The sequence below is a fragment of the Carlito syrichta genome, unplaced genomic scaffold (genome assembly GCF_000164805.1).
Source record: "Carlito syrichta isolate Samal-C Ts95f unplaced genomic scaffold, Tarsius_syrichta-2.0.1 Scaffold301761, whole genome shotgun sequence".
NCBI classification, from domain to species: Eukaryota; Metazoa; Chordata; class Mammalia; order Primates; family Tarsiidae; genus Carlito; species Carlito syrichta.
The window spans coordinates 1,117,113-1,130,989 of record NW_007245857.1 but is presented as its reverse complement, the minus strand read 5'-3'; the positions used below and the strand labels follow the sequence as shown (position 1 = coordinate 1,130,989).

The 13,877-nt window shown below is 57.4% G+C and overlaps 1 protein-coding gene across 3 annotated transcripts in view; it reads left to right on the top strand.

Annotated features, from left to right (window-relative positions):
* Positions 1 to 13,877, top strand: part of PRR5 (proline rich 5) — a 23,397-nt gene that overhangs the window by 5,987 nt on the left and 3,533 nt on the right. Inside the window, exons 2-5 of one of the 3 annotated variants that reach the window (XM_021710959.1) lie at positions 4,040 to 4,088; positions 6,215 to 6,272; positions 10,959 to 11,045; positions 11,393 to 11,533. In XM_021710959.1, the coding sequence (XP_021566634.1) occupies positions 6,236 to 6,272; positions 10,959 to 11,045; positions 11,393 to 11,533 (265 nt within the window). In that variant the 5' untranslated portion in view covers positions 4,040 to 4,088; positions 6,215 to 6,235. Of the gene's footprint in view, positions 1 to 4,039; positions 4,089 to 6,214; positions 6,273 to 10,953; positions 11,046 to 11,392; positions 11,534 to 13,877 lie in introns of all 3 variants that reach the window. The other 2 variants (XM_008055178.1, XM_021710958.1) reach the window with 2 other exon arrangements.

Here is a 13,877-nt window from a genome sequence, read left to right as displayed (position 1 = left end):
GCCAGGCGTGGTAGCGCATGCCTGTAGTTCTGGCTACTTGGAAGGCTGAGGCGGAAGGATCGCTGGAGCCCAGCAGGTCGAGGCTGCGGTGGCCGGGAGCGGCCACTGCACTCAGGCTGGGCGACAGAGTGAGAATTCAACTCAAAAAAAACAAAAAAACAAAAACGTTTCCCATGGTGCCAAGCTGGGTAGGCCTCCTCCGCATATCCCCTAGGAAGGGTATCTGCTTTTAACCTGCAGGACTAGGGAGCCAACCTTGAGTTCCCCAATCCAACCTTTGAATTCATCACGTGCCCTCCCAGAGCCTCAGTGTCCCCATATGAGTGAACATGGCTCCCACCTTGTCAGCTTTTGCATGGCTGGAGTTGGTACAAATAGTCTGCAGCCCTGTCTGGAACGTCTATGCTCACGGACCAGGAACAAGGGTCTCCCAGGATGGGATCCCAGGGTGCTGTCAGCTACCAGATGGAAGCCACCCACCCATTTAGCATTCATTTTGAGCACCTTCTACGGGCAAGCCTTGGAGGCTGACGAGGCCATCGGCAACATTCCCGGGCAGAGGCAGCGGGGCCCTCACCACCAGTGGTCAGTACATGGGGCCACCCTGTGGGTAAAATGGGGTTGCTCAGCCACTGGCACCCTTCACACTGTCCAGGTAAAGGAGTGGATGGAAGGAGAAGCCTAAGGAACAGGAACCCGCTGGGCGGCCGGGGCAGAGCCACTGCCCAGGCAGGGCTTCATTAGAACCACTCCCGGTTTTCTAGCCTTCTCAGGCTGAGGGGCTGCTTAGCCCTGAAGGAAGCTTCCATTCATTTCTTCATCAGTGTCCACGCCTGCATCACTCACCATAGGCCAGGAGGGCGCAAGGAAGACCCTACAGAGCTGCCCGTGATCCAGTTGACCCCCAGACCGTCCTGCTCCATATTCAGATAGATCCGGCCACAGACGAGGATGCCGAGGCCCACAGTGGTGGGGTCTTGCCTGGTGTCACGTGACCAGCAAGTGTCAGGGCCTGCCCCCAGCCCTGACCTGCCACAGGGACTCCGGGATCAGTCTCGGCCTTTACAGAGAACCCTCCCTTCTTACCCAGTGCCCTCACTCTCTGGCCTTGTGGTGAACTTGACATACACGCTGCCTGGACATGGGATCACTCCACGAGGTCAAGCCCATGGCTTAGTCCTTGAAGGACTAGATGGCTGGTCCAGGGAACAGCGGAAGCCTGGGGAGAGAGGCGGGCTGCTGGGGTGGGGGCTGCCCAAGGAGGGTCACTGGGGGCACCCTTGTCTATGGCCAGGGGGTCGATTCCAGCCTTGTTAATTCCACTGCTGCTGATTTCACAATTGTGCAAGAAAGGACATCGGGTCTCAAAGTTGGCCCTGCTGCCAAGAGAAGCTGCCAGCCTGGGTGCAGGCCCAGGCTCTAGGACTGTCTCCCTACAACTGCTCTATCAGCCTGAACCTCAGTCTCCCTATCCATAAAATGGGGACATTTAATACCACCTGTCAGATAGTTGTGGACAGAGGTCTATAAAGTGGCACAACTTTGCTGGGCACCTGAGAACCATTGAGGAAACGTTATTGTTTCCAGAAAATTCTTTAGCTCCTGCCCAGATCCCCAGGTGCCAGTGATGACCAGGTGGTTAGGATGTGGGAGCCACTCCATCCCAGTGGCTGAGGTGCTGGTTACCTGGGCCCAGGTTACCTGACCTCTCTGGGCTTTGCTCCCGAGTCCCAGTCCCCTTGGCACTAGTCAGGGCAGCCAGCCTTGAACTGGGTTCCAGCTTACAGCTCCACCAGGAAGATAAAGTGTAGCCACCTCAGAAGGGCCTCTGGGGACAAGAGCACCCACTCACTGGGTAGGGAAGAAAAGCAATGCCATTGCCACCACGGCTGGCCTCCAGATCCAAGGTTAAGACAGCAGACCGGGGCAGGAACAGTTGACTTTGTCACCTGTGACTGCAGGTGACCAGGGCACAGTGGGAAAGGTGGGCCACCTGCAGGGAGCGAGCCTTATTTGGGCTTTTTCTTGAGTATGTTGCTTTTGCAAAATCCAGCTAGTGCTGTCTTTGTGCGGCAGTGCAGGGCCCCCAAAATGATCATGCAAATTGAAGCTGTACAAAGCCCTCTTAGTGAACCACAGGGAAAATAACAATTGTTCCGTGATCTTTTGAAATTTTTGTTGGAAGCTGGGGTGCAGTGGCTTACACCTGTAATCCTAGCGGTTGGGGAGGCCAAGATGGGAGGATCGCTTGAGCCCGGGAGTTCGAGACCAGCCTAGGCAACATAGCGAGACCTCATCTCTACAAAAAACGAGAAAATTAGTCTAGCATGTTGGCGTGCATCTGTAGTCCTAGCTACTCAGGAGGCTGAGGTGGAAGAACTGGCTTAGTCCAGGAGATCAAGGCTGCTGTGAGCTGTGGTCATGCCACTGCACTCATGCCTGGGCGACACAGTGAGACCCCAATTCAAAATAAAAAATAATAATAAAAATTAAAAAACCTTTTTTGGAACATTAAAGGTTCTCTTACTTTTTTTTTTTTTGAATTGGAGTCTCACTCTGTTGCCCAGGTTGGAGTGTAGTGGCACACTCACAGCCAAGACATCGACCTGCTGAGCTCGGGCGATCCTTACGCCTCATCCTTCCAAGGAGTTGGAACTACAGCCACATGCCACCATGACCGGCTAATTTTTCTTTTTTCTTTTTTTTTTTTTTTTTTTATGTATTGTAGAGATGAGGTCTTGCCAAGTTGTGCACGCTGTTCTTGAACCTGTGAGCTCAGACCATCCTCTCGCCTCCACCTCCCAAAGTGCTGGGATTGCAGGAGTGAGCCACTGTGCCCGGCTTCTTACTATTGATTATAAATGTACAGAGAAATGAAAAAGATAATATGGTAAAATGAATATTTAATACACTAATTAAAGTTTTTAAGGAACAAAATAGTTTGAACAGTGTTTGCTTGTTCAGCGCACATTGTCACCTTTCATCTTTGTTGGCCATTTTTATAAAATGCCATGTGAGTTTATTACTGGGAGACAAGGAGGCAACACAACTACACACCTTGATGTCTGGGCCTGACCTGAGAGAGAGAGAGATAGATAGATGCTCAGGGACCAATCACAGGCCGACTTTTAAAGAAGCGACACGATTGGTCACTGGTCCTCATGCACATCTGTGACCTGGATTGTAATCTGTGGACTGGAGAGCCCGCAGCAAGCTTGTACTTGATGCAGAGTGCCTGGGAACTGAAATTTGAACCACGTGGTTGGGGTGAGGTGTTACTTAACTGCAATCCCTGAACTCATAGGTATCAGAACCATGCAAAGTGAGGACTGCCTGTACTTCAGGACAGATAGCAAGTTTTCCTGATAAAAATCAAAATTTCTGATCTGTTTGATTGAGAACATAAAGGCTGTTAGTGAAGTAGTTAAGGGGTCTTGGGTCCCCCGTAGTGACCATGTCTACGTGTTTCCAGTCCAGGTTGGTGATGTCCTGGCCTCCTCTGCCCCTGGAGGTGTGGCATAAGAGTCATGCTCAGCACTGTGTACAAAGGATGAGGTTCAGACCCAGACTCTGGCGTGTCCTGTGTGGCCTTGGACTAGTCACTTGACCTCTATGAGCCTCTCTTGCCTCCCCCGTAGAAGGGGAGCCCTAATCAATGCAAGCCACAGGGTCAGTGAAGACTGAAAGAGCTGCTCTGGAGCAAAGCAGGAAACACTTGGCCAGACTCTGGAGGGGGAGAGGAGAAACCTAGGCATCTGGGATTTGGGCAGGTGGGAAGAAGGAGTGAACCAGGTGTTACAGGCCCAGCCCTGCTGGAGAAAGCATGAGACGCAGCGGCCTTCATTTTCATGGGGAGACCTGGAACTAGAGGCCAACCCAGCCCTTGTGGCTCTGGACAGGTGGGACTTGCCTACCTCTCATGTTGTTGGGCCGAGCAGGTTGGTCTCCTGCTGCCCAAGAAGCCCCCACCCATCCCCAGGACCCCCACTCTGGAGCCATATGGCCTGTGACTCACTCTTGTCTCTCCTTCTGCCCACAGGCAGCTGCTGAAGACAGAACTGGGGTCCTTCTTCACAGAGTACCTGCAGGTGGGTGAGCTGTGCTCTCCAGCGGGGTTGGTGGTGCTTCCTGAGTGACCAAAAAGGATGGGGTGGGAGGGTCACCTGCTCTTGGTGGATATGAAGCACTAGCTCCTCCATTGTCTGCCTGGGGTTTCAAGGACTCACCTTGCCATGGCTCAGTTTCTCCAACGTGGATTACTGTAAAGTTTAAATGACATGATGCAGGTGAAGTCTTAGTACTTTGCTGGCACCTGATGGGGCTCAAAGTTTTGTTATTATCCATCCCCTACCCCACCCCAAATATCAGTCTAGGGTCCCAGACATCATATTTGGGTCATCTGCACAGCCCCAGTGCCCGGAGCCACGTGGTGACAATGGTAGCTGTGACATCAGCATCACCCATCGCCTCTGTCCCAAGTGCTACAGTTAATACTCACGTACCCCATGTGGCCCACAGGCCTGCTGGGGACATTTGGCACCTGAGTTGATGACAACATGGGGTTGGATGGGACCTTGGGGCTCAGAGAGGCAAGATGCTCTGCCTGACATCGCACAGCAAGGGAGAGCCACGCAGCATGCATGGCCCGGTGCTCCTTCAGCTTCCAGGGCTGGTGTGGATGCCCAGCCCAGCTTTGGGCATCTCATCGAACCTTAGAGGAGATCGCCCTCCTTGCCCCCAGGTAGGCCTGTGATTCTTTCCATCACATGATTTTAGAGTTTTTAAGAATTGCTATTACTGGGCACAATGGCTCATGCCTGTAATCCCAGCTCTTTGGGAGGCGGAGACGAGAGGATTGCCTGAGCCCATGGGTTCAAGACCCGCCTGGGCAACTTGGCGAGACTTCATCTCTCTAATAAATCAAAAAATGATCCGGGCATGGTAGCGCGTGCCTGTAGTTCCAGCTACTTGGAAGGCTGAGGCGGAAGGATCGCCGGAGCCCAGCAGGTCGAGGCTGCGGTGGCCGGGAGCGGCCACTGCACTCCAGTCTGGGCGACAGAGTGAGACTCCAACTCAAAAAAAAAAAAATTATTATTGCCAGGAGGATCGCTTGAGCCCAGGAGTTCGAGACCAGCCTGGGCAACAAAGTGAGACCTCATCTCTACAAAATAATTTAAAAATCACCTAGGCCCAGCTTCTTGGGAGGCTGAGGTGGAAGGATCCCCTGAGCCCAGGAGTGAGACTGCACTGAGCTGTGATTGTGCCACTGCACTCCAGCCTGGGCAACACTGTGAGATCCTGACTTAAAAAAAAAAAAAAAAAAATTATCTAACAGCTTCATTGAGATAATTCACAGACCGTCCTATTCACCCATTTAAAGCCTACAATTTAATGGCCTCTAGTGTATTCACAAAGTTGTGCAACCATCACCACTATCTAATTCTCATGTCAAAAAGAAACCCTGTCCCCATCAGCAGTCACTCCCCACTCTCCCCCTATGCCAGCACAAGGCAGCAGCTAACCTCCCCTCTGCCTCTGTGGACTGGCCTGTTCTGCATGTCTCATATCGGGGTCACACAGTACATGGCCATCCATGTCTGGCTTCTATCAGTTGGCATCATGTTTCCAAGGTTCATCCACACTGTAAGTTGAGTCTGCACCTCATTCCTTTATATGGCCATGGAACGTTCCAGTGTGCGGCCAGACCATGTTTTGTTTATCCATTCTTCTGCTGGTGGACGCTTGGGTGGCCTCCACCTTTGGGCTGTTGTGAATAGTGCTGAGACCACGCAGTCTGGTTCTCAGCTGAGCTGCCCCAGGTGGCGTACACAGGGGCCATGTGGTGCAAGGTGGCCAACAGGCCAGCCCTTCTGTAATTCGGCCCCCTCTTTCTTCAAAGTCCCTTCTTCACCATGGGACATGCAAGACAGCCGACTGTCCAGCTCAGCCCAGAGCAGGGGACAATAGGCTTGGCCTGTCTCTCAGGGTGTCCCTGTGGTCACCTCTGGTCTTGTGACAACCCCAGGCTGGCTTGGTGGTTGCCTCCCAGGCTGAGCTGAGGTCCGGGCTCTGCGGCAGGTGGGCTGTGGGCCCTCTGTGAACCTCCCCCCATCTGGGCCTTGGCTGCTTGGTGGTGGACTCTCAGAGGCCCTGCTGGCCAGGACACCCCAGGTACCCCCTGGAGCAGTGACAGCACCTCTGTGTTTCCCCTCAGAACCAGCTGCTTACAAAAGGCATGGTGATCCTTCGGGACAAGATCCGCTTCTACGAGGGTGAGTGTGGTGGCCCCGTGGCCAGGACCACGTGCGGAGCTGGGCTGCATGCTGATGTGCCTGCTGGGTGTCGTGCTGCCTGCTAGGAGTCTGGCGTGACCGGGCTCCAGGTGGGAGGCATGGCTCTCTGGTCAGGAGCGATTGGAAAGGCCCAAACTGGCCTATAGGGACAGCAGGGCTGCGATCTGTACCCAGGTGAGGACCCCAGGTGAGAGTCTGTCTCCAAACCTGCTGGAGCCCCGGGGGGGGGGGGGGGGGAGTGCTGTGAGTCATCAGGAGAGGGCGCCTGTCTCACCTCATTGCCTGTGACGCAGTCTGGCTCTGGTGAAGCCCATCCCCGTGGCCTGGAGAGGCCTCGTCCAGGTCTTGGAGTCTCAGAGGAGAACCAGTGTAGGGCTGAGTCTCTCTGATACCTGTGAAAGAAGGAGCCCAGAGCTGAGCCCCGTGATGGGCGTGCTTTCTTTTCATGCTTATACCCACCCCTTGGGGCCTTCAGGTCATTGTTCTCAAATGGGGACAACATATGATGACAGGTGATCTGCCCATGGCCACACTGCCAATCAAGGGTGGAGGCAGAATTTGAGCCCAGGTCTGCCTGACTCCAGGGCACACACCCTTTGCTTCTCAAGGCCCCCAGAACCCCTGCTGGCCTCACTCTCTGGCTCAGAGCTCAGCAGGTGGGTGGAGGGCCTTGACCACATGCCGGGTCCTGGCACCCCCGGGCTCCCAGGGTCTGAGGAACTTTGGCAGCTGCTGAGGTGCACACGTCCTTATAGGAGTGAGCTGGCGTGGGGAAGGTCAGGGGAGGGGAGGGGAGGTTCAGGCCGGCTCCCAGTGTGCCCGCCCTGAGGTGGGCTCAGGCTCCTACACTCTGTTGAACACCCGTTAGGCACCAGGCCTGGGCATATGTGTCCTCTGTGCTGGATGCTGGCCCAAGCGTTTTCCATCTGCTGATTCTTTTTATGCCCCACAACCCTGCAAAGACACCACCATCATCATTGCCAGTGGACATATGGGGAAATTGAGGCATGGCGAGGTTTAGTGTCTCACCCAGCCCGCATACTGCAGAGCAGACGGCCGGCTCTGCAGCTTACACTTGTCGAGGCCTCCCTCCACCCTAGAAGAAGGAATGTTAGCCTGTTCCACAGAGCCAGACACTGAGGCCTGGAGGCCTGATGTGCCCTGATGAACTTGAAACTGTGTGACCCATGTTCCTTCCTCTCCTCCATGAGAAAGGCTGTGAGAACCATCAGATCCGGCAGGGAGCACAGGCAACTGAGACTCTGGGACAGCTTCCTGGAGGAGGCAGCGTCTTGGCTGGCAGGCCAGAGCCGGCGACATTTGGCACCTGGGGAGGATGCCCTCCCACGCCCCTCTCCTGACTCGGCACATTCCAGCGGTGCCCATGCCTCCCACCGGCTCCAGCCCAAGGGAGCTGGGACTGTCAGAGAAGGAGTGCTTTGTGTGGTGTGGTGGAGCTCTGCCCAGGGCAGCTGGGTCCACCAGGCCTCCTGGTGGTGGGTACTGCCCGGCGGAAGGGGCAGAGGGCCCTCTGGGAAGCCCCACCCAGGGCTCAGCCTCTCCCCTGCCTTGTCAGCCCTCCTTGACCTCCCCAGGCCTGGGGAACAGGCACAGGGCGGCAGAGGCCCTGGCTCCCAGTTCCCCTGTAGCTACAGAGAAACATCGTTGCCTCTTTGGCCTCAGCATTCCTACCTTAGCACTCTGGTTTAGGAAGCGGCTCCATCCACGCTTCAGACCCAAGTGGCCTTCAGGGACTGGAGAGGGAGGCGACGCGGGCTCTTCCCCTCAGGGACTCGCAGCCAACTGGGGAGACAGACATGGACCAGACGACAACAGTCCAGTGTGATGAATGTGAGGGTGTACAGGAATCCCGGGAAAGGGTTAGTTCCACCTTGGCAGTCAGGGAGGGCTGCAGAGAGTTGACGGGCCTTGAGTCGGGCGCAGACTCTGGTGTGTTCCGGAGGACATCTGGCCCCACCAGCCCCTCGCAGCGGGGAAACAGCTCCCTCCTCATCCTGAAGCGTGCTCAGGAGCCCCCTCTTCTGCTGCTCGCCCCGGTCTGGGGCCCAGACTGCTCCTTGCAGGCAGGAGGGGACAGATGGAGGAAGGTGGCCCCACCTGGGGCAGCCAGAACCACACCGCTTGCCTTCCCTTCAGCCTCTAGTGAGGCCTGACTTCAGCCCTGAGGTGGAGGCTATGCGTGCAAGGGCATGGCTCCGTAGTCTCTGGCTGGCTTATGGGAGCCAGCACTGTGGCAGCCAGAAACCTAGGGACTCTGGGAGGACCCCTGCCCCTCTGCCGCCAGACCCTGGGACCTGCCGCCTCTTGTCCACCAGAGAGCGTAAACTTGGTGCCGGGCATGTGACCAGGCCCACCCACAGCCTTTGCATACTCTCCTCTGAGCCTGTGTTCGGTAGCCCCCTGCCAGACCCCCTTGGCCTGCTCTACCAGGGCCCCCACTTGTGGCCTATGTCACTGCTACGTGGTCCTCGCTGTCCCTGGGTCTCCCTGATGTGGGCTGAGGCCTGAGCCAGCCCAGCCTGATTGGTTCCTGTCTCTGAGGCCTATGCAGTTGGCCCTCAACAGTTCTGGATGGAATAAAGGAGAGACAGACAGATGCTGGTCTGCCCCAGGTCAGAGCCAGCAGGGAGCCACGGCCACCATGTGGCTGGTGACCTGCGGGTGCTAGCACCTGCTGCGGCCAGGCTCGAGCCAAGACACGGCACACACACTCCTGGCCACATCGTGCCAGCCACAAGCACTGAGTGCAGTTCAGCTGTCAACCTGCCCACGTGGAGATGTTTCTCACACCTGTTTTATAGAGGATGCCTCTGACTCTGACGCCCCTGACAGCCTCCTTCCCTGAAAGGCCCCCGGGTGACCGTCCCTGGCCAGGAGCCCAGCCAGCAGGCAAGGCTGCCTTTCCCGGCCTCTCTCTCGTCCATGTGCAGCTCCAGTCAGGCTGGATTCTGCATTTTACATCTGCTTTCCGCCGCATTTCCGCCCCGTAGGCTGGAGGGTGGCCTGCGCTCAGCAGAACCCTGGGCTGGCGGGCACCCAGAGCCACCCCACGGCTGGCCCAGGGACTGGGCCGCCTTTCTTCCTGCTGCCACGGCAGGGAACTGAAGGAACTTTGTGTGCAGGCCTGGCTCCGCAGGATGGCAAGCATCCACCTGTCCCAGGCATTGCTACTGGCCTCCATTGCCCTTGGAGCCAGGTGTGGCCACCTGGGAGGGCTGAAAGTAGCAGACGGGCCACACAGGGGGCTGGGCCGGTCCCCTCTGGGGCTGCCCCAATTCGGCTCTGCCCCCAGTGCCTCACACCCCCACAGACCTGTGGGCCTGCGGAAAGGGATCGAGGCCTAAGGAGAGTTGAAGGCCCTTGTCCGGCCTCTTCGTTCCCATGGGAATCTCGAAGCGGTCTGGTCTGAGGTGCAACCTAGGAGGCCAGCCCATGGGTGGCGGCTGTTCCTTCTTCACTCGGAGACACTTGCAACACCAAGATCTTCTCTACCCTGTTGCTAGTCTGGTTTCCAGGTGGGGTCCCTCCAGGCCGCAGAGGCCTTGGGGACACATGCTGGGACCTGCTCATCCCTGGACCCAGCAGCCCTCCTCCCAGCTCTCTGCTCAGTCCAGACAGAAAGACCAAGGGTTCCATACATTGCCTATCCCAGTAGAGCCCCAGCTGACTTGGGGAGCTTGGCTCTCCCTGTCCCCCGAGGGCCACCCCTCCCATAGCTGGCAGAAGTGCCCATAGGGCTTGTCCCGAAAGCTGCTTTCCACCTATGTGCTTCAGAGATTCCCATGCCAAGCTGTGCCATCCTGTGCTATCAATCTGGTGAACCCAGCCCCCGTATCCGACAACACCTCCTCCAGGAAGCCTCCCTCCCTGCCGGCCTCTCCACCCTCTCTCCTCCCTTGGATGTGATGAAGCTGCTGGAAGTGGTCTCCGTGACTCCCCAGACCTCACCACAGGCAGCCCGGACTGGCCCGGCCCCAGGCCCTTCCAGTTGCTGACCATGGCCCACCCTCTTCTCAGAGGCTCAGCCTCTGTACCTGCTCCATGGCAGTCGCCCTTCACTGCTGTCCTTGTAATTGCTGTTCTGTGTTCTGTGTCCCTGTCGTGTGATGGACCTGGGGCTGTCTGGGGCCTGGCTGGTCCCCAGTATCCAGCGTCAGGCCTGGCACAGAGTAGGCGCTCTGTAGGTGTTTGTCGGGGGAACCAAAGGGTGCACAGACTGGTGGGAGAGGGATGGTGATAGGCAGGTGATAGGTGGGTGAGTTCTTCAACTGCGTGTTTTCAGGAGGATCTGATGAGACTAGGCTGTGAACTAAACTCGTACCTGTGCTGGTCTCACCTGTGTGGGTCTGGTACTTGGCAGGCACGGGAACTGGCCGCTGGCATCTGCTACCAAGCCCTGTGCCACACACCTCATGCCTTGGTCCCGCCATCAGCTCGGGGAGGTTGGGCCGGCTACTCCCATTTTGCAAATGGGCAAGCCGAGGTCAAGCAGCAGGCCCAGGGCCACAGAGCCCATGTGCGATAGGACTGAGAGCCGCCTCTAGAGTCCTTCGCTCCCATGTCCCCCGGCCCGTCCTGAGAGGGGGGGTGTCTGCCAGAAGCCGTTGTGGCCCAGTGGTGACGGCCCCCATGCCCACAGGGCAGAAGCTGCTAGACTCGCTGGCAGAGACCTGGGACTTCTTCTTCAGCGACGTGCTGCCCATGCTGCAGGCCATCTTCTACCCTGTGCAGGCAAGTGCCGGGCCCTGGGTGAGGGAGCCCGGGTAGTGACACCCGGTCTGGCCTCACTTCAGAGAAGGGGCTGCTGGACTCGGGGTGGGCACACCTGCTCTGCCTGCGCTGCCCTCGGTCGACTGTCTAGCCTGGCTGTCCCTGCAAGATGCGATTAGGATGCTCGCTGAACCCTTTCCCCTCCCAAGGAAACTGAAGGGGGTCTGTGACCTTGGGGAGGAGACAGGGTGGAGGGAGTCTGAGGGTCAGCGAGTTCATCCTTCCTGTCCAGCCCTAGGACTCAGGGAGGGGAGATGAGGCCACAAGTGACCATGGTGGGGCGGGTGTGGTGCATTCTGTGTCCACAGGGCAAGGAGCCGTCGGTGCGCCAGCTGGCCCTGCTGCATTTCCGGAACGCCATCACACTCAGCGTGAAGCTGGAGGATGCGCTGGCCCGCACCCACGCTCGTGTGCCCCCTGCCATTGTGCAGATGCTGCTGGTGCTGCAGGTGGGGCGGGGCTAGCAGGGGGCACAGGGGCGGATGTGGGGCCGTGGCGTGTCTGGGACCAGAGGCAGAACCTGAGGATTTGGGGCATGTGGCTTGTGGATGGGGACCCTCTGGAAGGAAGCCTGCCAGGGCATAGGGGGCAGGAGGGGCAGGGAGAAGCCAGCCAGAGCTGTGAGTTCAGGAGAGGTTGTACTGGGTCTGATCCCACAGGATGCCTAGGAGAGGGGACAGGACCAGAGTTTCTGGTGGGCTGGGCTGGGCCTTTCAATTTTTATTTTTTGCAGAGACAAGGTCTTACTATGTTGCCCAGCCTGGCCCAGAACTCCTGGCCTCAAGCGATCCTCCTGCCTCATCCTCCCCAAGCGCTGGGATGACAGGCGTGAGCCATGCACCCAGTCATGAGGCTGGGCTTTTCTTTACCCACTGTCAGGCAGTCACTGAGTCTATGGGCCACCCCCTACACACACACACACACACACACAATGGCCCCAGATCCTTCTGCCCAAATGGCTTTCATCAGGAGGACAGGTCTGGGGAAGGGCTTCAAGGGCTGTTAGAGCCACTCTCACAGCATCTGGGTGGGTGTACCTACCCCAGAAAGAGGGGCAGTGGGCCCCGACAGCATCCTCTCCACATGGCGTTTCTGTTCACTGCTTCTTCCCGAGCCTTGCAGTGGGCACAGCACTTTACAGTTTGCTGGCTCATCTCACTGTCACAGTGTAGGCTCCATCGGCCGCCCCATTTTCCAGGTGGGGAAATAGAGTCCTTGCTTGCCTGGAGCAAACAAGGAGCCTGGCCTCACCCCAACTCTCACAGGCTCCCAAGCCCTGTTCATCATTCTGAATCCTCCGTGCACATGAAAATCCTTGAAATTAGGGTCTGTGAGAATAGTCCCGGGTGAAGGGCAGCCAGTGAAGATTCCAGAGCAAGGAAGGAGCTGACCAGTGTGGAGGTCTGCAGGACCAAGGGGGCTGCGCTCGGTGGGTGCCTGGTGGTCATCCTGGCAGCCAAGGACACCCCACCTGAGAGATTTTAGGTCAGACCTGGATGGGACCCTAGAGGGAGTTGGCCTCTTGGCTTAAGTCTCCAAGTCTGTGACCTCCTGCTTGGCAGGACAGGTGTGGGCATCGTGGGGGAGAAGTCGAATGCCAAGTTCCCCTAGGTGCCCCAGCAGGTGGCAACTAGATGCTGCTAAGAAAGAAAACGTCTTGATTCTGCCATGCCTAGCAGGGCGACCATGGCTGGGGTGGTGCTGCTGCCCCCTGGTGGTCACTGTGCCTCCTGTGTCTTCCTGTCCCCAGACTGCCCTGCTGTCCTCATGGGTGTGTCCCGCCCCCCTTCACTCCACTCTTTGAACGACCTGGTCCTAGTCTCCAGATGAACCTGTCCCCTGCCTCGTCCGGGTCCTCTGGGGAACAAGGCCCCTACTATTTTCAAGTCCTGGCTGGGTCTGAGGTCACAGCTGTGGGTCACAGCATGGGTTGAGGGCCTACTGTGTGCTCTGTGACTCACCTCCAGACTGGCAGCTCCTGCTTGGGGGGTTCTGGTTACCCTGTCTGGCTATGCACACAGATACTCAGCCCCGGGCCTCCGGTTCCTCACCTGTACAATGAGGAGAAGAGGTGATTTCATACGAGTTATAGGGAGCAAGTGGCCTAAGGTTTGTGAAGTGCAGTGTAGCCATTGTCATCCTTGCCCGAGTCCCTGCTACTGTGGGCAGAGGGGGTTCCAGGGACTGCGGGATCCTCTATGTTAGTCCAGAGGCCTTACTGAAGCCCTGTGGAGATCCCCCTGCTGCTTGTCCAAACACGGGCCGGGACTCAGGAGCCTTCACCAGCCCCGGCGACCGAGAGTCAGATGACTGCTCACCCCAGGGAAGCGGTCTGGGCCCGTGCCCCGCCTCCTGGCCTATGCCCTTGCTGTGACACCGCCTGGAGTGGCCTGTCTCTCACCCACCATCCCACGAGGCCCGGGTCAGTGCTGAGAATGTGTGGTCACCTCTTGCTGGCTTGATGGTCACTTGACATTCTGCCTGAGTGCATCTTGTCTCTTGACCAGCTGACGGCCCCTTGAGGTCTCTATGTTCATTCATTCACTCATTCTTGACAAGTGCATCAAGTTTGCTTTCTCCCACCTTCTGCCGAGGTGCTGGGGCACAGAGCTGGCCCCGATCAACCCACAGCTGGAAGCAAGCCTCTGCTGTCCTGCAGGCAGCCTCATTTCCCAGGCTATGGCCGGAGTAAAACTGGAGGTGGCAGCCGGGCTTGGTGGCTCAGCCTGTAGTCCCGCGCCTTTGGAAGGCTGAGGCGAGTGGATTGCCTGAGCCCGCGGGTTCGAGACCCGC